The 26,662-nt window shown below is 40.5% G+C and overlaps 1 protein-coding gene across 1 annotated transcript in view; it reads left to right on the top strand.

Annotated features, from left to right (window-relative positions):
* RASAL2 (RAS protein activator like 2) overlaps positions 1-26,662 on the top strand; it is a gene marked incomplete at both ends in the record, with an annotated part of 181,649 nt that overhangs the window by 129,242 nt on the left and 25,745 nt on the right. Inside the window, 3 exons of the mRNA XM_080623042.1 lie at positions 1,590-1,696; positions 16,235-16,344; positions 26,382-26,535. Coding sequence (XP_080479168.1) covers positions 1,590-1,696; positions 16,235-16,344; positions 26,382-26,535 — 371 coding nt within the window. The remainder of the gene's footprint in view (positions 1-1,589; positions 1,697-16,234; positions 16,345-26,381; positions 26,536-26,662) is intronic.

Genomic DNA, 26,662 nt, shown 5'->3' with positions numbered 1-26,662 from the left:
TCCCCATTAGTGGTTACAAGCAGATCAAGAGGCTGAATATTAGCCATTTGGTTTTTTAAAAGATAAATTTCTACAGTACGACACACTATCACTGCAGAGTCCAGATTTCTTAGCTCTCACTCAGTATGCTCCATTTTGTCGTTCTTCAAGCATCCATGGGAGATACGTATTCTAACTGGTGAAATCAAAATCCGGTACGCAAAGACATCACAAGTAATGTTATCCCCGAAGAAGGCTTTTCTCTTTTTTTTCCCTTGGTTATTTTGAAGAAAACACTGCTCTTGTGGCACCAGCTGGCTGTCTATCTCTGTAAACCTTTTTTGCTGCTCTGAATCAGGATATACAGTGAAATTTTCTGTAGCGGAGGGAAGCCGGCAGTTGGGCGTCTGTTAATAGCCTGAAAGTAACTAATGAGGATGTGCAGTCGGAGCGATTGATTGAATAGCTGCAGTCCTGTGTGTTTCTTTTTTGCTTGCTCGCTTGCTCCCTGCAAGCTGTGGGAAGGGAGGGGGAACAGAGAGACCCGGCTTTCTCTTAAGTGGAAGTAGCACGGATCCCCAGGGCCAGGCAGCCAGAAATGGAAGTTTAAGCTGCATCTGCCTCTTGAAAGGAAAACGGCAGGAGTCAAAATGTCACTGTCTGGAGTCACGGCTTACTCCTTTTCTTTAAGATTCAGAAGATAACAATGGACTTTCTGCTAGGAAGTGATTTTTTTCTCTCCCTGTGTTGGGGGATGTTTTGTGAAGCTGGATTCCTTTAAGTCTGCAATTGACCTGGAGATGGGCAGCAGTTGTGATAAAGGTATCTGTATGCACATGTATCTAGCTATATATATAAAAATGCATATATGTACAGTATGTGTGTGTTTGTGTAGACATTAAGTGTGTATGCTTTATTATGCTGCTATTCTAGTATTTATACGAGAAAAAGATTTTGTGTCTTTTATTAATATTTGTGCTCATCAGATCAGCCTGCATGGATTTAAGATGCCAAAGTCGTATCTTAGTAAGGTCATATTGCCAGTATGAGAAGTTGACCTATTTTTTTTATCTGCAGAGATATATATGTCATATAACCCAAGCAGTTATGAGCCTTCTGCTGGTTGCATGGTTTGAGCAAGTTGTGGGATCATGTAAGACCGAACTTTGACCTTTGTAAAATTGTGTTCAGCTGTGACTAAGATTGAGCTTCCTTGTGTTTTGATTTTAGTTATCTGTTAGTTACTGCATTGCTTATGTAAAAAAAAAAAAAAAAAAAAAAAAAAAAAGGGGGAAAAGAAAAAGTTCTCTGAATACAATCCCACAAACAGTAATAGAGCACTTGATATGTTTCAGTATTATCTTTACCAGCATTTTTTATTTTAATTGCCTATTGCCTACAGTCAAGTCAGATTCACAACTTTGAATTTGTCTGTGGAAATGCCATTGTAATTTAGTAAGTAAATAGTATATAGAGAAATAGGTGAGTGTAATTTAGCAGTTAAGTAATGCACTTGAAACTTTGCTGAGGCATCTGTCCTATACAGCATAAAACCTGATTATTCCCCACCCCCCAACACCCATTCACCTTCTTTTTCTTCTCTTCCTCAGAGGTCCCAGCAGAGAGATCTCCTCGCAGACGGAGCATCTCTGGGACCAGCACCTCTGAGAAAACCAACTCCATGGATGCTTCGAATACTTCCCCTTTCAAAGTGCCAGTAAGTGTGCCTTTCCTGCAAAGGAAGAATTTTTCTCATTGAATAGAAGGAAGAGATTAAAATATCAGTGTACAGCTGAGCTGTGGGGGTGGGGGTGGAATGGGGAGAAGAAAAGTAAAAAAAGAGTATTTAGTTATATTTCCAGTTGACCAAGAGGTATTGCTAGCAATTGTCATGTATTATCAATGAGATTTCTGATAGATCCATAACTTGCTTATTTTCATTGCCTTGATCTAAAGTTGCAAATAGTGAAACTTCAATGTTAATGTGGGCAGTGACCTATATAAATATTTTTGAAGTTGTCACCAGGGATTGTATTATATATTCAATTTTGACTAGGAAAAATGTTCCTTTAGTTTGGTGATAGCATGCTGGTTTTCCCTCATGACGATGAGGTATATTGAAATGGCTTTTTAGTTTATTCAGAAGCTGATGGAAGTTCTGCATTTGTGTTAATTGATCTTTAGGTCTTCAGTTTTTGGTGTGAGTTTGGCCATGAGTCTGCATGACACTTTTTCAGTTAGAGTCTGAATTTTTTTCCTTATGTCAGTCTTTGCTCAGTGTATTCAAGAGCACAAAGGCCTTTCTATTATTAGGCTGAGGGCAAATGCTTCATGTTGAAGTAAGGTGCTCAGTAATTTTTCAACAATATTTGTTTGTATTTCAAAATATCTAATTTGAATATTGCAAATATTTTTATGCCTCTATTTTTGGCAAGTAATCTGCCTACTTTAAAACCTGGGAAAACCAGGAGAATTATCTAGTGAACATTGGAGTTGTTTGTATATTTTCTATGGACATAAGTACATTTTGGTACCTTAGTGTATGTGTTCTTGCTTTGCTTTAGATAGCACTTTTAAGCACACTTCCTACCTCACTTTGGATACAAATGTCTGTGAATATTGTTTTTTTATTAAATCCTATATTGTGTCATTTTAAAAATACAATTTAAAAACAGCCAAGGATTTCATAAGAGCCATCAGAATTATAAAAGGATTAAGGTTGGTCAGAGTGTACAGGATATATGGTGTTTAAAGCAACCTGTCATAATTTATTGGAATTGACAAAGGGACCAAGGAAGCAGTGACTATACTGGGTTTCCATACTCGTTCCCTTTTCAGCGTCATAGAATAATATAGATTGGAAGGAACCTCTGTAAATCTCTGATGTATCCCCCTCTTCAGAGCTGGACCAACTTATATCAGGTTCCTCACGGCATTCTCCAGTCAGGTGTTGAAAACCTCCACGTATGCAGATTGCACAGCCTTGCTGGATGACCTCTTCTGATGTTTGACTAACCTCATTGTGAAGAATATTTCTTTTGTAAAGGCTTTCTTGTCAGAACATAACTTGAACTTCTAATGTCTATTGAAAGACCATGAATCACGTTTTCCTCTAGTTCAAAAAATATCTGAAGTAGCAGTTAAAGCAGAATATATTGCTGAGTCTTGGGAAGAGAAAGCTCTGAGGGAAATTTTAGCAATGTATATAAATACCTGATGGAAGGGAATAAAGATGACAGAGCCAGGCTATTGGACAGAGGCTGTGAGCACAAATTGAAATATAAGACATTCCACTTAAACATAAGAAAAACCTGTTTTCACTGTGAGGGTGGTCAAGCACTGGAACAGGTTGCCTGGAGAAGTTGTGAAGTATCCATCCTTGGAGATGGATATTCTAAATATAGAATCAGACTAGACACTTTCCTAAATATCTTGCTCTAATCATCTTGATTTGAGCAGAGGTGTTTGGATTAGATAATCTCCAGAGGTGCCTTCCCACCTTACCTATTCTGTGAATCTATGAACTGTCTCTGTCACTTCAATTACCTGTTTTCTGGGTGGTACTTAGAGCAGGGGGGAAGAAGGGTCTTGATCTGGTTGCATGTGAAGCCGTCACAAGAATATTCTGTTATGTCAAGTTCCGAGAATTTTATGCTGAGCCCATAGTCCACACAGTTCCAGGAGGGTTTCTGAAATCTAAGAGCCTTCAAGTCCTAGCTATTCTCTTGTTCATTTATAAGAAATTCTCTGTCTTCTTGTCCTCATCTATAAGTAATTGCCCTTGCCTTTAGATGTATACATGCGCTGTCATAGTCTTTGCCTAATGACTGCAAGCTATGTATCAGAAGTGTTTGATTACTGTCTGTATTGTTTATTTTATATGCTTTATTTTTTTTTTGTTTCTCATTTTTGTACAGCTTTTAGAACATTGATACTATCTTTTAAGCTATGTTTTAATGCTAATTCCAGTTTTTCTCTAATACTTCTTAGCTCCTGCTCTCTTTCACAGAAGAATCTTGCAGAATGTTTCTCATTTCCCCTGGCAGTATATTGTGCTTTTAGGACTCTGGCAAATAGGCTCAGGAAGCAGTATGCCTTTCTTGGGCATAAACCAGGAAAATAAAAAAAACAAACCAAAACTAGAAGCTATTTGTGCCATGTGTAGCTGGTATTATGCTTCTTTGTCTGCCTGGCCACCTGTATACCCAGGAGCATAATGCACCCTACTGTCTTTCTCATAGGGACGAGCTTCTGGCGTTATAGGTTTTGCTGTGAATAACCCATTTATATGCTGTTACTCCGTAGCAGGTTGCAGTGCAGGTGGGGGCTGATATCACCCTGTTTTAAAACATGCCAGCTTCTGATCTGTTTAAGAGAGTTAAGCTGCAATTAGAAGTCCGATTACTTAAGAATACAGATGAGCTCAAGCCAAAACTACTGAAACAAAATATGCTGTTAACTTTGTGGATTGATACACATCTAATAGGTGGATGATAAGATGGAGAGGAATCATGTTTCTTCCTTTGATTTATATTAAGAATTTCCCAGCTCTCAGAAATAGGTAAGATGACTTGAGCACCTCATGAAAGTCTCGGATCAGTGGTCTGAGAAAGGCTTCAAGTGAAGAATGTAAGGGGTGTCTATAATGACTTTGAATTTGTGTATGTGAGGTCATCTTTAAATTATTCTACATCTAAAGGAGAGAAATAATAAAAGAACTTGAGGGTTTTTTTCCCAAACATTAACACCTACTGTATAGGTTGGAGGGCTATGGGCAGCTGTTGTGTAGTGCTGTCTCAGTTATTCTTTCTTGGCCCTGACTCTGTGCCATACCTTCTACTCACTGCTTGGATTTCTAACAGAAAGCAGCTTAAGGCAGGGGACAGCTTAACCTTTTTCCATACCGATGAAAAATTATGCTGAGACTTTCATAATAAGTTGCTTTTACAGCTTTTTAAGTTTGCCTCTCAGAAAAGCTATTTAAAAGCTGCCTTCTCAATAGGACAGTGGCTTCCAGCATGTTCTGTGCAGTTGATTTTTTTTTTCCTTTCAAACACCAGGCAGTGGTACTCACTCAGAACAAGGCATCTCAAGGCATCTGTTTTTTTAATACTGCTAATTGGCATTTGTTTAGCATCTGGAATTTTGATTCATAACAGCATAATGGCCTTAAGCAAACATTTCCTCGACGAGACATTTTTTAAGTAGTCTTTTCAGTGGCAGTGGTCAGTGAAGGACTTATTTTAAGGGGCTGACGTGTAAAGCTCAGGAAATTTGCCTTCCTACCTTCTGCATGTGCACTGAAGGAAAAGACATGTTCAAATTTACTGTTGTGTGAAAAGTAGAATTTCAGTAGTTGCAAACATACTCTTTCTCAAGACTAACCACTACATGGACCAGCATTTGCAACACGTTTGTTGGGGTTGTGTCCCACCAAAGGGAATAAAGTGGATTTTGCTAATGCAGACATTGCACAGCGCAAGGCATACATACAGAGATTAGAGCTCTTGGTGCTTGTCCTTTCTTTTCTTGTTCCTCATTTCCCCCCAAAATTCTTGCCTGCAGTTAAAACAACTAGGTTCAGTTTGTTAATTGCCATTTGACAATTTCCAAGTGTATCTGGGAGGAATATTGAGCAAGAATAGAAGGGCGTGAAAGGTAGGAAAATTGAGATGAGGAAGTATGTAAGTGTGTCTTCTCACATACAGATAGATCTGTGCTGTTTATAGATATGTACATCTAGGAAAAGTCATTTTTAATAATGAATATTATTTGACTGAACAAATAGGAAGGCAGACGGAACTGGCTAGAAGTAGGCATTGTGACGCATAGGTGGGCGAGAAACCAGCTTTTCCCTTCCCACACACACACACTATGTCCTGGCAGTGTCTCAGTCTCAGTGCATCCCGTTCCCCACTGTTGCACTGTTGAGCCCTGGTAGCGCTGTGGAAACCTACCGTATTTTCTCATTGCTCTGCCACTGGAATTGAGGAACCAGTGTAAATATGTGATTATCAAGACCTTAAAATCTCCTGCAATGGCAGGATAGAGAGGAATTGCTAAATCACTCTTCATACTTGTGTTGCGCAGTCCAACTTTTGCTTCTTTGGGGTAGGGTTGTTAGTGAGTTGTTACTACAGATAATATATGATTCATGCATGTTTGCTGGCTATTAGAAAAAAAAGATAAGAAAGAGGCAAAGAAGCAAGTGCAAATGAGATAGCAAAGCCGGAACACAATCTTTGAAGTAAATAAAATAATTTTTATAGGAACCCCGTGTGTGTGTGTATGATGGGAAGACTGATACATACAGATTGCCTTCCTTGGTTTGCTTCTAGTCGAGGATATAATCGGATCTCTAGAAATACTGTCTGCCTCTTTGCTCTTTAAGAGTACTGCTAAATGGAATACAAGACAACGCACCCAGCCTAAGTGAAGGTCAAAGCTTGATGAGATCTCGTGGCTGCTCAGCCTCATCTTTATGCAGTCAGCAAGATTGTTACTTCTCCAAAGCACTGCTCTGCTACTGTCATGCTGCCAGGTTAGGACAACTCTGATCTTTCTAGCCATGTGAGCTGACAGCATGCAAGTACATATTCTTAATTCTGCATCAGCACCAATGCGGAGACAGAAATGTTGATTTACATTAGTGTGAGGCATTGTGGCACCCTTTGTGAAAAACTGCCTGTGCTCAAATCTGTTAATGTAAGATTAACATTTTTTCCTTCCATTTGCCATTCGTTTCTTACTGTAATATGTTGTTTGCTTCAATTTTTTATCATTTGCCTGTGATGTGATGGCTTAGATATGCCAGCTGTTACTGCATGGATTTTGTGTCAGAAGGCATAAATGGGTGATTGGCTGTCACTAGGATGCTCCCTAAATTCTCATCCCTATCTTTATTCTGGGGTAATATTGTTCACAGGCTATATAAAGTTCACACTGTCTTTCTGCCAAAGCAGATTTGTTCGTTACATCAAACTCTACCATCGAGTCAAATGATGCGTATATCCAGTCTGTGTGGTGGACCTCAACAGCAGGAACATTTTTCTTGTGTTTGGTGTAAACCTGACTTTATCTAATTCCCCTGAAATTAATATAGGGAAGCTAGGAATATATATAGCTTTAAACACTGGTCACATTCCAGTCATCCTTGGTTTAACAGTATTTAAATGTGTACCAACTTGTGCTATTTTTCACCTCCAAATCATGGCTTAGTCAAGGTATGCCGAGTTTAATTAATGCATTCTCTGCAAATCAGTCCTTCTGGCCCTTTTATCACTTTTCGTGCTCTTCTGTTTTTAATTCCCTTCAATTGACTCTCCAAGTTCTGGTACTAAAGTTCACAGGAATGTGTGTTATCAAGTTTCTAATTGCTCACAACCCTTTGTGTTATTTCTCTGTCCTCCCTGGCCCTCACTTCACCTTCTAATTTAATGTAGCTCAGTGTAATTAATGTGCTGTTTAACTTTTCTTCCAGATCATTAACAAAGATGTTAAAAAGAAGCAGTCATGCCACTATTCCCACCACATCCCATTGGACCCTTTGTTCTACCTTGATACCTTATCACTTGTCATAATTACTCTTTTTAGATATTATTGCAGCCAGTTCTCAAGTTTGTTACTAGTTTCAACAAAGCTCATTTCCATTAATTTTTCTAATTAGTATGTATGTTGTATTATCAAAAGGTGTTCTTAAATGTTGGGCTGCTTACTGGCTGTGTGCCGCGGGACTAGAGAGCCAGGGTCACAAAGGTTATTGCCTTCTTCCTGACTCAAGACAAAAATGCAGCTACTTGAGTCGTTCTGAGGTAGCTGGAGGCCATCACTTCTCCATATACTTCACTGGCTGCAGCCGATAACTGTAATTTAATTAAACACCCTGATAGACTCAGGTGACCTGTTTCATATAATATTTATTGTTTATCACCATTGCATTGTTGTTCTTTAGACAGGGTTATGACCTTTATTCTTTAATTCCTGAAGAGGGGCTCTTAGGATGCCCTTTAGTTATATTAGTGTCTGCTGTGGACAGCTTGCATACTGTGGCTCTGCTCTCAGTTGTGTCTATGCTAAACACCTTGCTGAATTAGAATCTGAAAAGCTGATGTAGCTCTCCCCAGCTATCGAGTAGCTCTTGTTCATTATTTTTTTTACTAAGACTCCCAGTGACTTGGAAATTTTATTATAGAATCATAGAATAGTTAGGGTTGGAAAGGACCTTGAGATCATCTAGTTCCAGCCCCACTACCATGGGTAGGGACACCTCACCCTCAACCATGTTGCCCAAGGCTCCATCCAACCTGGCCTTGAACACTGCCAGGGGTGGAGCATTTTCCACTTCTTTGGGCAACCCATTCCAGTGCCTCACCACCCCACAGTAAAGAACTTCTTCCTTATATCTAACCTAAACTTCCCCTGCTTAAGTTTGAACCCGTTACCCCTTGTCACTACAGTCGCTGATGAAGAGTCCCTCCCCAGCATTCTTGTAGTCCTCTTTCAGATACTGGAAGGCTGCTATGAGGTCTCCATGCAGCCTTCTCTTCTCCACGCTGAACAGCCCCAACTTTCTCAGCTTATCTTCATATGGGAGGTGCTCCAGTCCCCTGATCATCCTCATGGCCCTCCTCTGGACTTGTTCCAACAGTTCCATGTCCTTTTTATGTTGAGGACACCAGAACTGCACACAATACTCCAAGTGAGGTCTCACGAGAGCAGAGTAGAGGGGCAGGATCACCTCCTTCGACCTGCTGGTCACGCTCCTCTTGATGCAGCCCAGGATACGGTTGGCTTTCTGGGCTGTGAGTACACACTGCTGGGTCACATTAAGCTTCCCATCGACCAACACCCCCAAGTCCTTCTCCACAGGGCTGCTCTGAATCTCTTCTCTGCCCAGCCTGCAGCTGTGCATGGGATTGCTCTGACCCAGGTGTAGGACCTTGCACTTGGCATGGTTAAACTTCATAAGGTTGGCACTGGCCCACCTCTGAACATGTCAAGGTCCCTCTGGATGGCATCCCTTCCCTCCAGCGTATCAACTGAACCACACAGCTTGGGGTTGTCAGCAACCGTTATTCCTTCAGTACTTTTGTCTGCACGTCACACAGAACACATGCAATCTCATGATACATTTTATTAATGAATGCATTATCAATTATCCCTGTTGTAGTATCCTCTCCTTTTCCTTGGTTTTCTTATTACTGTTTTTCAAGTTGTTCATCCTATTCTGCATCCTTCCTGTGGCTGTAGACAAATTTTCATTGGAAAGTTGAGATTATTATCTGGCCAAATCTGCAGTGCTGTCCCATCAGGGGAAAAATATCTTCCTGATCCTTGCTGTTGATCAGCTTGTGTCCTGAAGCATGATAATTGCTCACTCCTGTTATTTTTAAACCTGACTAATGCAGCTACATATGTTATTCTTCCTTATATAAACACCTAATCCTTTTTTAATCTTGCTGGAAAAATTTGTCTGTATAATATCTTGTGGTAGAGAATTCTACAGACTGATTTATATATAGCATCTAGAAAAGGTCTCCTGACAATCAGTTAAATGTGCTGCCTCTCATGTTAAATTGTCCCTTGGTTTTCTTATGTAACAGGGCGCATGAGGAGCTTAGTTAATTTCCATTCTATTTGTTTTATACATCCATATAATCTCTTCTTGCTTTTGTTTCTAAAACAAATAGTTCATCTTTTAAAAATATCATTTGTAAATCCCCCTCTTCTCTGCATTTAATCAGTTTATACTTCTGGAGTTTAGTTTTATTCTAGTTTTCTTGCTGAGATGAGATCAGAAAAGGGTGGTGCATTACTGTGACAGCTATGGCAGATTTACATAATACTACTTTACTTTTATTGTGCTTTATCCTTTGCTTATATATTCAAACATGGTTTTTTATTGTTTTCTGCCTGTACACAAACTGCCTTTTCAGTGACACACAGTGCCAGGCTTTTGAGATGAGTTGATGGTGACATTTGACTGTTGTCGGTCACTGTCTTATTCTTTATATTATCACCAAGGTGTACGTATAGTTGTTTTCATCTGCTTTTTTTTTTTTATGTGAGTGGTGAGAGCCTTTCCAAAGGTAGTCACTGCTAATATTTTAATAATGAATGCTACTGGGTTGGTAAACAAACTTCTCCCTAATATTGGCATTTTGTTGTTGTGCTACAGGGGATAGAAACCACGTTTGCTCCTAATCCCTGGAATATGCTGCTAGGTGTATCTTTCCATTTTACAACCTGGCTATCTCCCCCTGCTTCTTTGCTTCCCATAGCTTTACAGTGTTACTGGCACAGGAGAGCATTTTCACATGGATATGGTTTTGTGTTTTGTTTTCTCTTTGATAGCTGCTTTTAAGAAACTTAAAAAATAAAATGCTTTGTGTACTGACAACATGCAGTAGTTCAGAGGCAGTTCTGCTGTTGTCCACAATCACTTGAGTGTTTTCTTTGCACCTGTCCAAACCTTCCCAAGAGAGAACAAGTCTTATCACTCTGTAAATGAAGTTACCCACCTGCTCTTGTTAATAATACATTAATGCTCCTCAGCAAGAATTATAGATGTTCAAGTTACATTGCAAGCCTCCAAGACATAATGTGTTCATCCCCAGAAATACCTAATGGAGGTAACAGTGCTGCACACCACAGCAATGTGTGTAAGATGAACCTTTGTCACCCATATTACACTAGTTCTTGTGCTTTGAAACTTCCTTTACTACCATTGCATTTTATCGATGGATAATTTGTGCTATAGTTATATATGGTTTTATTCGTTCATGGCTGAATTAACCTTTCGCTTTCAAAACAACAAAGACAGTCATTATTTGTTATGCATGGGCTCTTCTCTCCAGAATAAATAATCAGTGTGTCTATAGGGAATAATAGTCAAAAAGTTGAGTAATTCACACTTTGAATTTGTTGGGCAGTTCATGTGCTGCTTTGTTGAGGATAGGACAGACAGACAGTTGTCATCTTTGGCACAGAATGAACATTTCCTAAAGCTAACGTGAATAACAACCATCCCTGAATTTAAAATATTTGGGATTCAGAGTTTCCGTACCTTCCCTGTGCAGCTATGGAGGGAAGTTACAAAAGCCTGCTGACTTTATCACTTCTGTGGCGATTTCTTTTTGGCAGAGTGGGAGAGATGAGTTGCTTAACTTCCAAATGAGATGAATAGACTTCTCAGTGGGATTGCATTATTTTTAGATGATGTATCACTGGGATTTCTTACCCCAGTGTTTGATGCTTTTGGCTGAGATCATGAACCTGCTCTGAACCTATTCCACGTACCTGACACAGTGTGTGTTTGTGTGTTCTCACTCCCCTGTCTTTCTTTTCCATCCTTGTTTCTATAAACCTGTGGCTCTGAGGGGAATTTGTACTGAACTTTGTCCCACTAGGTGTGGACCATCAAATCTGTCTTTTGAGGGAATAAGGCATGTTCTTCTACAGTTGTTCTCTCACTGGACTACTCATAAAATACCATGTTTACACAGTACTGATCGTTTTGCATCCTAGCTGATTTATCAGGTATTTAGTACTTTTTTTTTATTAAGAACATAGTCTCATAATTTCTGACAGTTTGGGTAAGTTTACTTCTCTTTGTCTGAGGATGTTTGTTTAAGCAGTAATATTCCCACTGTCTTTAAAATTATAATTCTTAGAGCTCAGACGCTTCATTTCAGTTAAATATAAGAACCAAAGAGCAGTGTATTTTGTGTTGAAATAAGTATTTAAGACGAATAGCTTGGCAGTAACAAAAGAAGAGTAGTTTTGTCTTTGTAATGATATAAGCTACAGTTATTGGCATTGCCAGGGCTTTTTTCTCTATAAAAGGAGAAGGAAATAAAACTTTCCGTTAGATGGTATTGTTGCACCTAGAAGTTTATTTTTCATCACTACATCATTTTTTATATCTGCATTTGGTATTTAAAAGCTTTCCCTTTGGCAAAAGGCAGTTGAAAAACTCTGCTCAGTTCTGGCACATGTGAATTTTTCATGCTGCTCCCAGGTTGTCCATCTGTAAGAACTGGCCCTGCATGAACTGCATGAACTGCCAGCAAGGTGCAGAGAGCAAATACTGCAAATGTTTACAAGTCTTTTCAGGATGACCAATAAGTATGCTCTGCCTGAATAATTTTTATCCTTAAGTATATTCTTCCTTTTTTTTTGTGGGTTTTTTCTTTTTTTGCCCCTCCCCCCCTTTTTTTTTTGGTGTAGTCAATGCTGGATGGCCTCATTGAGCCCCTGATAGCAGATTTATTTCATTGGGGAATAGATTATGTTCAATTAAACCAAGAACATGTTTCAGTAATGTTAAAGCAATGCTAATTTAAAACTGTGCATGCACACAAAAATGAATATTCACGATCCCTCCCTGACTGGGATTTAGAATAATTAAATATAAATATTTTCGGACCCGTGCCGAAGTGGGTCAGCTTTGTCTTATTTGCCATTAAGGGGAAAAAAACCCATGTTATTTCGTGTTTGCAATTGGAGTAGCCTGAGAGGTACTGGAATGAAGCCACAGTCCACCAGATCTGAACCCCTGTAGTTGGGTTTGTTACCTTTTATGCTGAGAGGTTGGAATATATGAAAGTGCCTTTGAAAGTGCTATACATCCTCTACTTGAATTCCAGCAATGGCCCCAAGAGATGTCCAAGAGCATCTATTGATTACAGGGTTTTTTTCAAAGGCACTTTTTCAATACCAGGACCAAAAAAAAATGCAGGAACATGCGTACAGTTTGAGTGGCACACACAGCTAAAACCACCTCTTCCTTATTGACAGTAACTTTTCCCCCAGCACACTATGAAGATTTATGGGTGTTTTTTTGCAGTAGCTAGATATCAGGTCTTTTTGTTTCCACTTTATTTCCTATTTCAGGAGCATATAGCAGCTTTCACCCCAGAGCAGCCTGCTGGCTAGTGAGCCTCAGAAACTGATGGGCAGCTTTGAATATAGCTCTGCCTTCAGATGCAGAAAACAGATTCCCTCTTCCTCTGTCTCCTGCAGTGCCATCCAAATGGGCATCCCAATTTTTCTGTGCTGCCCATGGACAGGTGTGTATGGATTCGGAGGAAACTCCAGGAACAAATTTGCCAACAAAGTTTTCAAGCTGACAAGCAGGTATTCTTTATTGCGGCGCCGGGAGACACGGGGGATAGCTCCTCCTTGTCAGGCTCTGGTGTGATAGCAGATTGTTTCCTACAGAAGTATTTGGGAAATACAGTGCATGTGCTGGCAAGATCCTACAACCAGCATCAGGTATGGATAGGCTTTTAGTAATATGTCACCATCCAAATCTCAATGGGCGAGAGCAGACAGGCTGTCTCGCTGCATTTGCAGATGTCATGGGTATGGGCCTGAGGAGCTGTGGGTCTTTTTTGACATCTCACAACTGAGCAGGACTTACTTGGACGAAAAAACCACATCTGTTTCTTTTGATGAATGACCAAAAGAAACAGAGAACAGAATGATCAAAAGAAACAGAGAACAAGTGTGAGGAGAGAGACAAACCACCTACCAGAGTGTACAGAGAGGGGAATTGTGTGGTTTCAAGAAGGGTTAGGATACAGGAGTGAATTGTGTGGAAGAAGGGGGACAAACTGAATGTAAAAGGAGCAAGAATAACAGAGTGAAGAAAGGTGAGGGGGTTGAAGAGTGTGCTTGTTTAAAGGGAAGGGAATACATTTTGTTTCAAAATGAACTGAAAGTACAGGAAGATAAAGGCAAATGTGAGGCTGGAAATTTGGCTTAGAGATGCTTGCAACATATGTCTTGACCCTGAACAAATGCAGGCTTTGCTGTTTGGAAGCAACTGTTTTCCAGCAATTTACCATCCACTGATGAGAAGAGGGTAATAGCCCTTTCTTTTGAATACTGTACAATCATAGAGTAGCTCAGGTTGGAAGGAACCTCAAAAGATCACTTGGTCGAACCTTTTGTGGGAAAGGATGTCTAGAGGAAATTACATAGCACCTTGTCCAATTGTAGATAAACCTCATTTTCTTCCTGAAGAGGTGAAAAAGATGTGAGAGTTTTCAGACTAAAAGATGACAGATAAAGTAATCGTTTGTCGTGATGTCCTGATTCTTATGAGTGTGAGAGATAAGTCACATACTTCAGCCTGGGCCAGCCATCTGAAGCCAATAAAACTCTTGCTTTTCATGGTGTTCTGCATAGAAAAGAACAGGAGGCCTTGTTTGTCTCCAGTTTGCTGATTTCTGTATTACAGGAGGCAGCTGTGGGCAATGTCTATCACCTGTCCCAAATGCAACTTGCGGAGGCTTGTCTTGCAAATGTGTTCAAAATTAACTGTACTCAACTTCTATCTTAGCAAAACATGAACTATGGGAGAGGGGGCTGGCCCCAGCTGGATGTTGCTGTCACTAGCCATTTATTAAAGTAAGGCTTTAGATCTGCTGGTTCAGTACATACCAAAAGAACACATTCTGAGCAAATTCTACCAGCCTGTAACCAGTCTATAATATTCTTACAAGCATGGTTTCATTTGCATGTGTTTAATAGCTCTCTAACAGCAGTGCACAGGGTAGAGTGGCTTTGTGCAGCTGATCTGTGAAGGAGCAGAACATATTTGGCCAGTAAAATGTTGCTTAATCCTGTTTGATTAAGCACCTCTGTGTTGATCATGCCAAAGAATATATGTGCATGTATGTCTGCAAGCCCTGGAAGTATTTTAACACAGTATGGTTTATTTAAAATGCATATTATACTCAGAAATTTAAAGGTCTACAGGAGAAAATCGAATGTGCAGGTTTTGAAATATTTCCATGATTCCCCACACCTGTGGAGACATACCTGTCTTTGTATTTCAGTGGTCAGATGTACTCATGTTTCACTACTTGTATCACAACACTGGGTCTTGATGGTATCAATAAGGAAAACTATTAGAAATTGAGGACTTATCTGGGAAAGAAAACTCTAAGGAGTGATATAAGACAGCCTACTGCAATGGAAAGGGGAGTTACAAAGATGATGGAGCCAAACTTTTCCCTGCAGTGGCAGATGCTATAGTTGGGCAGCAGCTGCAGATTGTTGCTTGGGAGGTTTTTATTGAACACAAGGAAAATCCTTCTCACTCAAAGGCTAATGCAGCACTGGACTGAGTTACCTAGAGAGGTGGTAAAGTCTCCATCACAAGAGGTTTTTAAGACTTAGCTAGACAAAGTCAGAGTTAGGCTGACCTAGTGTTGGCAGTGCACCCACATTAAGCAGGAGCCTGGCTGAATGATCCCCAGAGGCTCCCTCCAATTAATATGGCTTTAGTCTGTGATCGTTTGGTGAACAGTTGTATTTCAGAAGATAAACTATTTGAAGATTTAGTATTTTTAGATCATAAGTAGGTTTTTGAGTTGAGCTTTGCTTCAAAGCAATACCAGAACTAGTATCTGAAGTCACTAGTACGTGAACTCTTTTGAAATTTTCAACTCTGGATAGTTCAATTTTGTATTAAAATTACAAATTATTGTAAATCTTAACATGCTATATCTAAATTAAAAAGGAAAACCTGGGTGTAACTGTGGGTGCAATAGCAGCTCATAATAAAAGGTATTTTGTATCTTTAATCTGACCAAGAATTATAAACTGGGGATGCTGGGGATGGACTATTCATCAGGGACTGTAGTGACAGGACAAGGGGTAATGGGTTCAAACTTAAACAGGGGAAGTTTAGATTGGATATAAGGAAGAAATTCTTTACTGTGAGGGTGGTGAGGCACCGGAATGGGTTGCCCAGGGAGGTTGTGAATGCTCCATCCTTGGTGGTGTTCAAGGCCAGGTTGGACGAGGCCTTGGGTGACATGGTTTAGTGTGAGGTGTCCCTGCCCATGGCAGGGGGGTTGGAACTAGATGATCTTAAGGTCCTTTCCAATCCTAACTATTCTGTTTTTTCTATGTTTTTAAACATAGCATATAAAGGGGGAGTAGGAACAAATACTGATAGCTAAGACTACTCTATTAAATGATGGGGGGGAATCTTCTTGTGTAATAGTTGGAATTCATTGAAGTGCACCTGTAATATGAGTAGTGCTAATTATTGCAATTTGAAGCTATCACATACGGGAACTGTCACTGGCAATCTAGCCCTGCCTTTCTGTTCAGAGGAATCCCAATGCAGCTTGTTGTCAGCAGGAATCACTGCCGAGTTTGGGTCAGTGACAGTGCACTGATTGATTTATTACTCGAATCAGTTTCCCTGTTTCACTTCTGCAACTTCTCATTTTAGGGCTTCTTCAGTAAACGCCTGAAAGGGTCCATCAAGAGGACAAAGAGTCAGTCGAAATTGGACAGGAACACAAGTTTCCGTCTCCCATCTCTCCGCAATGCTGATGACAGGTAAGGTTCAATGCATCGCCCAAAACAGTTTCTCCTAATGCAGAAGCACTTTGCAGAAGCTGCATGCAGAATGCGTATGCACTCAGAATGAGAGCAAAGAATGGGATTTATTGTTAAACTCGCAGATGGGTGGGGGTTTGGGCTGGTTCCAGTACATAAGTTACTTGGTATACAGTGCACTACTGACACAGGACTAGCAACTTCTGATGTTCTTAATATCTGACAAAAGGTTCAGGTTAAGCGTATGGACTCAAATACCTTTTTCTGCATCTGTTTTAAATAATTTAAGGCTTTAAATTTCATGATACAAAACCATTGGACTTATCAGCTTTAGAGAAACTTGCCTTGATGAATGCAATACTTACTGCAGATCAGTGCCGATATGAGGAATTGTGTCAGTGAGAGCAGATTAGTTCAGCTAGCACCGGCAAAGCCCAGAGATGTGTGGTGCAGTTCAGGCACATTAAGAATCCTTGCTAATGTCAGTCGATTGTATAGTTACTGTAGTGTTACTACAGTGAACAGATGGTCTGTTTTTCAGAAAACAGGAAAACTCAGTAACTTCTGACCATCTTAGTGCTCCATTTGGTATATTGCTTGTTTAGTTTTTGGCTGGCAGTTCAGGCTGTAATGAATTGTATATGAGGCAAGCAAAAGCACTTACACCAGTTTTTCCTAACTATTTGTAAAATCTCTTGATTGTTTTATTAAACATTACCCTGGTTTACATTTCACAGTAGCCCAGCAGGAGAACTACATTGAGTGAAAAACAGGTTGCCCTGTACTTAAGGCCACGGCAGGCTTCTGTGATTCTACAGTTTAGTGCATTTTCCCTTCTCCTTTAGCTGAGTTGAATTCAGTAGCTGTATCTGTCATGCTGTGCTGCTTCAATCAATGGTGCTATCTTCTCCCTCTGAAAGGCAGAACCATAAAATCATGGAGATAGCAAGGCTTTCAATGTTAGAGGTCTTGTTAACTTCTTGAAGTACAGAAAAGACTGCTGTTTATCAAATGTGTCTAACGAAGTGGGCGATTACTATAGTCATAGTAATGTCCACTCGGTCTGCTTTGAGACCAGCTTTGTTATAAATCTGTATTTTCAGGAAGTTACAATGTAGCTATAAAAAGCAACTCAGTAAGCATAAACATGTTAAACAATGCCACCATGTGATAAAATACCTTCTACTTTTCTGTTGTTTGTAGCCAATTTTGCTTGAAGTTTTGTAATGCAAGAATCTCTTTGCCATAAATAAGATATTTGTCTCTCCCTAACTTGGTACTCTGACACTTCCTTTTGCAGTGTAAGGGAAATGCTGTTGTACTAGGAAAGCCAATAAATTTAGCTGCAATTAATCCCTACAACTTCAGTTTAAGACATAATATTATACACAGCAAAGCTGTCTTCTTGTTAAAACCAGATTCCCCTCTATTTCTGCCACTGTGGGCATGACTTGTCAACTAGACTTGAATGAAATGTGGATTTTCTTTGATGGCTTGCAAAGCATAAAATCCATTGCATGCTGTGATAGTGTTAAGCATAGCTGGTCTGTTCTGTCAGTTCTTTTATGTCTGCTTGGCAAGGATTTAAAAAGGAGGATGCAGGAGCAAATGAACTGAGAAGTTTCAGTGACAGATTCCATGCAGAGGTCTGGAGGAACAAGCTCTGGAAAGCCAGTGATGTGCCAGATGTTAGACAGGGACAAGCTGGTGGTTGCTCTTTACGTTCCCTCCAGTCATTCTCCCCCTTTGGCCTTCTATACTAGCATTATAGCAAAGCATCTTGCATCTGTAGGGCGGGAGATGGAACAGTGTTTTGAGGATTTTGTGACTTGGTATGATTATTTGCTACTAATGGAATGAAGCATTTTTTATACCAGTCTGTGTGTCCTTCCTCCTTTGAGGTATATATGCTGAAGTGAACAGAGGGCACAGTTTGGAGGCAAGGGAGATCACATGAGAGTAATCAAGCTATGTGGAAAGCTAGCTGAGATTAATTTTACTTGGAGATAAATCTTTGCACAAAGGAGTATAGCTGTTCAAAAGCATGAGCCTCACCTCAAGCTCTGTTGGAAGCCTCATGCTGCCCATGGGGGTCAAAAATTGCTGATGAGTTGGGGTGGTTTGGTCTTTGGGTTTGGTTTTGGGTTTTTCTTGAAAGAAAGCGTAACAGCACTACTCAACCTTGTAGTTACCTTTTGTTGGAAAGATCTGAAGGTTTAAAGGAGTTGTCTTTGCATTTGTGGTCTAATCAGACAGTCCAATTGGATATATAACTTTGAAAGTTTATGGTTAGAGCTGTTACTTTTCTAATGGTATTTTATAAATGAAACCATAAAGAAAATAGTTCCACTGTAAAGTGAAACTTGCCAGTAATTTCTGCCTTCCCTCCCATGTTTCACTGTGTATCTAGGGGTGCCTGTAAAATGCAATTGGTGGGTAGAACAGCAGGAAAAACAACTCAAACCATGTGGGAGTGAAACACTGAAGATGAGGAACAGATTAGTATTCTGGGAGGATATGGGTTGGAGGAAAGAGTAGGCTAAAAAGATTGATTTGTGTTTTAGAATTATGCTGTTGTTTGGGATTTTTTCCAATAGGACAAATCAGCAGCAACTGTTTCTGCCTGAAAGAAGATAATACAGAGGATCTGACTCTTAATTCATGAGAGGGAATTGCCATTCTCTCACCTTCTGCTCTCCCTGCTTTTTCTAAGTGTCTTTATCTGTTGCAGTAAAAACTTCCCTGTCCTACCCCTGTGAGTCAGCTCTTTCCCATTTTAAGCAGGTGGTGCTAGTTGATGTCATGGTGTTATACAGGTTTTCAGGGCCAGATTGGCTCGATAGCATCAACCTTTTCTTGCTCTGACAAATTCAAGAACCCTGCCTCAAAGAAAGTATTATACAACTTTATAAATTACAACCCTGCAAGGATTAGAAGCAAATAGAGGCTGCTGTCAAGTTGCTTTCGCATGCTTTTGTAGTGTTAGCTCCTGTTAAGAAACAGGATATGTTTATAGATAAATACCTATAAAATTCTGGAGTAAGGAAGATTAGTTATCCTGGTGCGCATCAAGATTTGGAATACTGTAACACTGCATGCCATGTAGATGGTGACAGAGGATGGATGCAGTTTGTTCAGAATTGATTTAAAATAGAAAAGATTTAGAAATGCTGTAGGGAGGGAGTGATGGAGATAAGTTGCATATTTTTTTTGTAATCAGATTTTCTATTTCAGCAGAAAGCAATTGGCCAGCCTGCTTTGCTGGCTTTTAACTTAGTGTGTCTGGGTCAGTGGATGGGGAGAGGAGAGCGCTACAGCGCCCCTCCAGAAACAAACCCACCATGGGTCAGCATTCAGGGGTCATGTAGAAATCCACAACCTCTCAGTCTGTAATTCTCATCACTTCTATTACTCCAGCTTCAGATTGTTTGCTGGGTGGTCTGTTGTACTTGAAAACTCGTGTTTTGTCTTCACGTGAGAAGACTTAGATTCTGCTTGGTTGTGACTCATGCCAGATGTGAATGAAGCTCTTCAAATATGTGGCCAGTGCAGCATCTCACCAACTTACCAACAGCTCTCACCATGAGGCTATCTGGCACCATGTTACTGTCTCATCTTTCACAGCTTTTCTAGCCTGTTTCCCACAGCATTCTTTGAGCACTTCAACCCACACGTTTGTCTTCAACATTTTCTCAGTGTCAGTAATACATAAAACATGTTAAAAAGCATGAGAAAAGACTTAAGCAAAATTACATTTGAAAGGAGAGACCAAATTAGTATTTTCAGTTTGCAGCCAGGAATTTGAGAGTATTTCCAAGTAGACCAACAGTTTTTGCCTTAGTTTTGTTTATGGTGAGGAAGCAAAAATGGTTGAGACTGGCTGCATATGGTCTCAGTGACTGCAATAAAGCTCTGCAGACAGCTGGGAGGGTTTTGCCCTGTTGGGATTTACTGCCACGTGGGAATCCTCCTGCTTTACTAAAAGTCATTTTATGGCATTATCAGATAGTCGTAGATGAGCACAGGATCCATTGTGTGCTTGCTCAGAATGGGCTCCAGCAGGTTGCAGGGAAGAGGGTAGCCATGGCTTTGGGGTTCATGGTGAAACGGTATCGCTGCTCAAACGACAGCTTTTTCTACTTTAGGTAAGTTCTCGCTCCTCCTTCCTTACCGGTTTCTTTGCAGTATGAAAATAGCACAGATTGCATAAATAATAGAAACAAATCTTGCCATGTTTTTCATACTCATTCATTGTAATTTAATGCTGGTTTTCAAAAAAAGGTGGGTGATTTTTATCCTGATTTAGATGTAAGGATAAAAATCTGTGTTACACAATATGTTGCTAAGGCTTGACTCACTCAGAGCTTGTATTCATTCAGCAGCTCTATCTGCTACTGGAGTACAGGGAAAGGGGAGGAGTGGTTTGTTTCCGGAGAGACGTCTCACTCCTGTTTTGATGAACATATTTCTTTCAGCCAGTTCTTTCAGTCCTTATGCAGTCATTTGTTTTTCAGTGAAAACTGAAAGATCTCACTGTTAAGCCTATTTCTCCTTCACCTCCACACTAGACTGCTCTGTCCCACCTGCAGGCTCACTTGACCCCTTTATAAAAACATACTTTTTAATGGCTGATGTTTTTCTGCAAACGCTGGGCTCATCCACACAGCATTCACCTATAAATTTCTCAGCATATAAAATTCTTAGTGAAATGAAACTAAGTCAGTTAAGCAACTCTGGTTCAGCAAAACAAAAGGATTTGAAACGTTCATAGCAGAGACCACGGTTACAGTAGAGTGAAGAGAACGTTACCGCTGTGGAATTCAGCAGCCTGTTTGGATGCACCATATGAGATGTCTGGTAGACAAGCTGCGATCTGTAGGGAGAGCAGGCAGGCAGGGGAGGGCTTTGCAAACCCAGGATTCAGACAAGTCTTCGGGTAGGGCCTTGCAAGAAAAGACCAGATTCTCAGTGGAAGGCTAAAGCAGTATGCGCAGAAAAAGCCAGGGTTTAACTGCAGCTGAGCAGAACTGGAGTCTAAATAAGTTACTCTAAGTTTCTGATTTAAAAGAAAAAATTAATAATGGAACTGGTTAGACTTGTAGAATTGTTGACCAAGTAAGGTGATGTTCTACTAATTGGCATTTGGAAAACAGAGCGGGGTGTGGTGCCTGCAAAATGAACACTTGCACTGGGAAACCTGATGCTGCAGCACTGGTAGAGCACACCTGTATATTGCCGATGATGTTGTCGACGTTAGGGTCCAGTTCAGCAGGGCTGGGATTTCGAATAGCAGCGCTGAGCAGAAAGTTCACTGCAGTACAGTCCAAGCTTTCTCCTGTGACTTTGCGAGTGGCTAAGTATTGAATTCAGCTTTCTGGTCTTGGGGAGTGTCTCTAAACACACGGGTATTGTGCTGGAATTATTTGAAGCATGCAGACATACAGTTTCTCGTAAGACCAGTGAAGATGTGGCTTTAGCTGGGTGTTTGGGCTGAACAAAAAACATTTTTCAGAATCCTTCGCCTTCGCACCACTTCAGTAAAAGAAAGAGATCGTGGGATTTGTTCCTTGGTAGCTCATTTCCATACATTTATTTTTTATTTTTTTAGATTATGGATGTCCGCAGGCTTGTTTTCCATGCAATATAGTGCTCTCCCTGGAAAGCTCAGTAATTGAAAGTGTTTTGTGCTTTGCAGGTTGGCTTTTAAATAGGTCAAAATCAGCAGGAGAGCTTCATAACCAGAGCAATTAAGAGTTTAACCCTTTATCCTACATGCCTTATCGACAGTAGAATATAATAGAAGTCGGATAATAGGCTGCTGTGTGCCATGGGCGACCACTGAAAGCCAGAGGTTTCTAGTTCCTGGCTTACAACTGAGATCTTCCTGTAGTGGAAAATTACTGAATGATGGTGTGCAAGGACAGAGGGTCAGCTTGGGGTTGGGCCAGCAAGATGGTGTTGTTAAAGAGATCTTTTTCAGCGGCAATTGCATGCAGCTGCCGGGTCAGTGGTTTGGGGCATTGACTGGGCTCTGATTTAGAAGGGAGTCATGCAGCTCTCAAGACCAGTACTCCAGAACATGTAAAAAGAGGTGAGAAGTTTAAAACGTTCCCTTATATGCTCCTCCTCTGCCTGCTTTTCTTATTGGAAAAAAATTATGGAGAATACCTGTGTCAGAATTGTTTGGTGCTACTGGTAACTATTTGCTCTGAATTCCTAAGTCATTCCTTTGCAATCTTTTTATCTTTCTATGTAGTAGATAGAAAAAACATCAGGAAAGAATCTGATCATTGGAAGTTAATTGTTATTTAAAACAGGATTTGTGTTGTTAATGGAGCTGTTTAACAGAAACAGATTTGTACAAACAACCCTTCCCCCACTTTTTGCATGTGTGATCTTCCTGTTTACAGTAATCTGCTTCTCTGGGATTACCTCTCTCCTAACAGACACTCTAAGCAATATTAATTTTACCAGTAGCTTCCTACCTAATACAGGAAAGACCCTGTTAATCCAGCCTGTTTTCTGGACATTGGGAAGTAAGTTAGTGGCATCTCTGAGGCCAAAAAATGGAAGCCAGCAAGTAATTTTCTTTCAGTGTTACTTACAGCATCAGAATATCAGATGAGGTGTTAAAGCATAAGAGAACTATTATTTCTGTATAATTGTTGCCTGTATTGATTGGGATGCTGCTGATTTAAGCACAAGTCGATGATTTGCTTTGCAGATCTATCAATAGATGAAATGCATACCATGTTGCTTACAAATGCATGTACTTGTGTTTGTAAATGCATGTGGTTGCATTGGACCAACAACTTTACTCTGGTGTTTATGGAAGACAAAGTGCCAATTCTAAGCCACTTAATCAGTTTATTGAGCTGGTTTCAATATGGTAACCTCAAGGGATTGCTGTAACAGATAGACTTTCCTCGGCTCCAGGACCCTGAGTCAACAAAACTAGCCATGCTCTAGCTGATCTGCAACAAAACAAAATATACAAAGCTAACTAGTTAGAAGAGCAGTAAAGCAGAATAGATGCTACCAAAGGATTTAACTTGCAAGATTAGATGTGGAGGCATGGAGTACAGTTGCTTTGTGTACCTGCATTTGCCCTTGTCCTGTCCCCAAAGGCTGTTTCAGAGGCATTGCGGACGATGCCTCTGTCTCTCCCACTGTCTTTAACCGTCCAGGTCTCATTAAAGGAAGAGGAGGGACTTCTTTCTTTCTTTCAGGAAAGGTCACCTTTGCCGCTTTTAAGCATCACAGCCTCCCCGCGCCTGCTGCCTCTCCTGGCTGCCGGCTCCCCCTAATCTCCTTACAGGAGGCCGCTCCATAGCAACACGCACCCGGGAGCCTCTTCCTGGAACCCGCAGGGCCGAGTGGGAGCACAGCAGACGAGAAGACAGATTTCTTTACCGGTGCGGCTGTGACTTTTCTTCTTGCCCCAGCATATCTGCCTGGCGTGATGCTCGTCTGAAATTTGTAACCTAAGGCTTGAGGAAGAGTTCCTCCTGGATTTTGATGCCTTTCTTCCTCTCCTGGCAGGATTTCTTGTCTGAGATGTAGCACAGAGCACGGAGTTTGAAAGGAGGGGCTGTGACATGTGGCACCGCTATGATTTGGGGATGCACTGCTAAGTGGCTGTATAATTGTCTCATGTAGGTGTGCTCTATTTGTCTTACTCCAAATGCAGCCTTTGCTTAACTGGGATTTGTAAAATCTCTTTTTCTTTCTCCTTTATTTGGCAATTATTTTTATTTTCCCCCTCTTCCTTCTCTTTATGCCCACTCCATGCTTTCCTTCTCTGAAGAGGAGCTAAGACGGGAGTTTGCTGCAGGCTCCCAGCCAGCTCCCCTGCATCATGCACTGAAGTACTTTGTTAGGACTGGAACTGCTGGGAGTTTGGGATAGGGACAGAAGCCAAGTGACCTCAGCAGTGCTTTCATGAGAGGCGAAATTAGAGAGGATTTTGCAGAGATGATATTAAAGTGGTGTATTGTGGTGTGTTTATTTTAGACTTGCCCTACCTTAACTGCAGCAAGTGTTCAATTATACATGGCTGTGGTTTTCAGTTTGCGTTGGTACAGCTGCTGCTGTAACCTGTTATAACAAAGCATGCGCAGTGCAGCCAGCGCATTTGTACCAGTGCTGTTGTTTTGCATTTGAAATCAGTGACTTTGTAATATCCCTCTGATGAAAGGTTTTTGCTACCTGCTCTTAGGTCATTCGATATATTAAATGGGAACAAAGTTTTCTCTTACTGTTTAATAAATCTTATCATACATGAATCTACCAGAACACCTTCAGCATTTCCTGTTGTACAAAAGAGCAGTCAGATGAACTCTACTTGTTGTTTTACATGTATCGTTCGTGATACCAAGTTATTGTTAAGCAGCAGAAGTACCGAAGATGCCTTTTCCAAATGTTGGGGTTTTTTTCTCTGTTTCCCCGTAGAATTGCTTAAGGCTAGGAGTTTGATTTTGCTAAGGATACAAAATGAGGATTTTTTTTGGATAAGATATGTGAGGGAGGTATATAAAAACTACTTATTTTTCAAAATAAAGGAGGTCTTAGAGGTAGAAGTGCTTTTCACTGCTCCATAAATACATTTTAAAACATTTTTCATTTGATACTAAACCTTGATAAGGGGGATTGAATAAAAGAGGAACTACTGTGAGGACAAACACAGGTGAGAGAGCATCATTTCTGAGCATCACTTTTCTCTGAATAATGCGCAGACAACTGATGCCTTTCTACTTTCACATCTGTTCTTCGTGCTCACTCACACTTGATGGATGTGCAGCTGTATTTATGGACAGACTTTCAGGGATCACTGAACAGGGATAGGGACCAGCAAGAGCTTCAATATTTTGTCAAAATCTGAACCTGCCAGGTAAACAGCTCCTTTTCTGCTTTTCCTACTTGTTCATCATCTCTGAAGGCTTTGACTGAGTTACAGCTAGAGGAAAAATGTGTGTGCAGTGTTTACCTTTTGAAGTAGAATTCCTAGTTGTGCCTCAAGTATCATATGACTTTGCTGCAGAAGCTTACAGTTCAGGTGTCAGTTTGGAGTTAGAAGGAGCGTAGGGGGAACCACCATTACCTGTAAATTGAGCATGTTTTACAGTGCTGTCTGACAGCAGAGCACCCTCCAATGCGCAAATGTTACATTGAATTGGGAGTATACAGAAAGTGTTAGAGCACATTTTATAATGTTGCAGTTGGTTGCAAAACACCATGGAAGTGGAAGGAAGGGTATGTTTTTGAGAACTAATCAAGAACTGGTGGAGGCAAAGAGAAGATTGCCTTGATAAAAAAGTTCTGTGAGTCTGGGAGATGCCAGCTCTGGTAGAGCTCAGAGATTTACAGGGCAGTCAACTGGAAAAGAGCAGCAGTATGTGTGAGTGAGAGGAAGTTAAAAGAGAATGGAGGTATCAAAAAAGAAAACTTAAAACTGGAATGAGCAGCTGAAGAAGAAAATGAAAAACTCAAACATAGGAGATTGACTTAATCATTGTGAAGGCGGAAATGATTTGCATTTTTTACTTTATTGTAAAGGCTTTTGTATAGTAAGAAAAATCAAGCGTATTGGGGAGGGTTGTCTGCTATAATGAAAGTAGCTATCATTCTGCATTGGTTTAGACATTTAGAGATTGGTGTGCTTCTTGCTGTTGATGCACAGCATTGATTTAGTAGTCCAGAGAGTAGTAAATATTTTCAGCTATATTCAAACCTATCTGGTTTTGTTTCAGACTTCAACAGCTATGTGCTGAACTTTGTTTTGGTGCTTTTCTTTCACTTACGTCTCAGAAGCTACAATTTCTAGGTCAGTGGGAATGGACTTCCTAGGCTTGTATAGCTGAGTTTTTCCTTAGGAGTTCGTGATTACTGGCCTAATGTTATTTTCATAAGGTTTACAAACTAATTGTAGAAGTTGTTCTGAATAAACACCAACAAGCTGCAGCTTTCTCTGAGATCTCGCCAACTCTTTTGGTAATTGTGAGAAAATAATGTTTCCTTTCCCCTTTGTTCTCCTACAGGTCACGTGGATTGCCAAAGCTGAAAGAGTCCCGTTCCCATGAGTCTTTACTGAGCCCAGGCAGCGCCGTGGAAGCCCTGGATCTTGGGTCAGAAGAAAAAGTCTTTGTCAAGCCACTTCACAGCAGTATCCTTGGACAAGACTTCTGCTTTGAGGTAAAGAACGCCCTCCAAACACACAGCCAATTATATGCTGTCAGTCCATCTGAACCCTTGCAGTATGCATTTCTGTGACTTTGTAATTGGAAAGCATATGAGCAGCCACTGCTATCCTGAGGTTTGG

Source organism: Psittacula echo (assembly GCF_963264785.1).
Source record: "Psittacula echo genome assembly, chromosome: 7".
NCBI classification, from domain to species: Eukaryota; Metazoa; Chordata; class Aves; order Psittaciformes; family Psittacidae; genus Psittacula; species Psittacula echo.
Note: the sequence above shows the minus strand (reverse complement) of the source record. Positions and strands in the feature narration are given on the sequence as shown.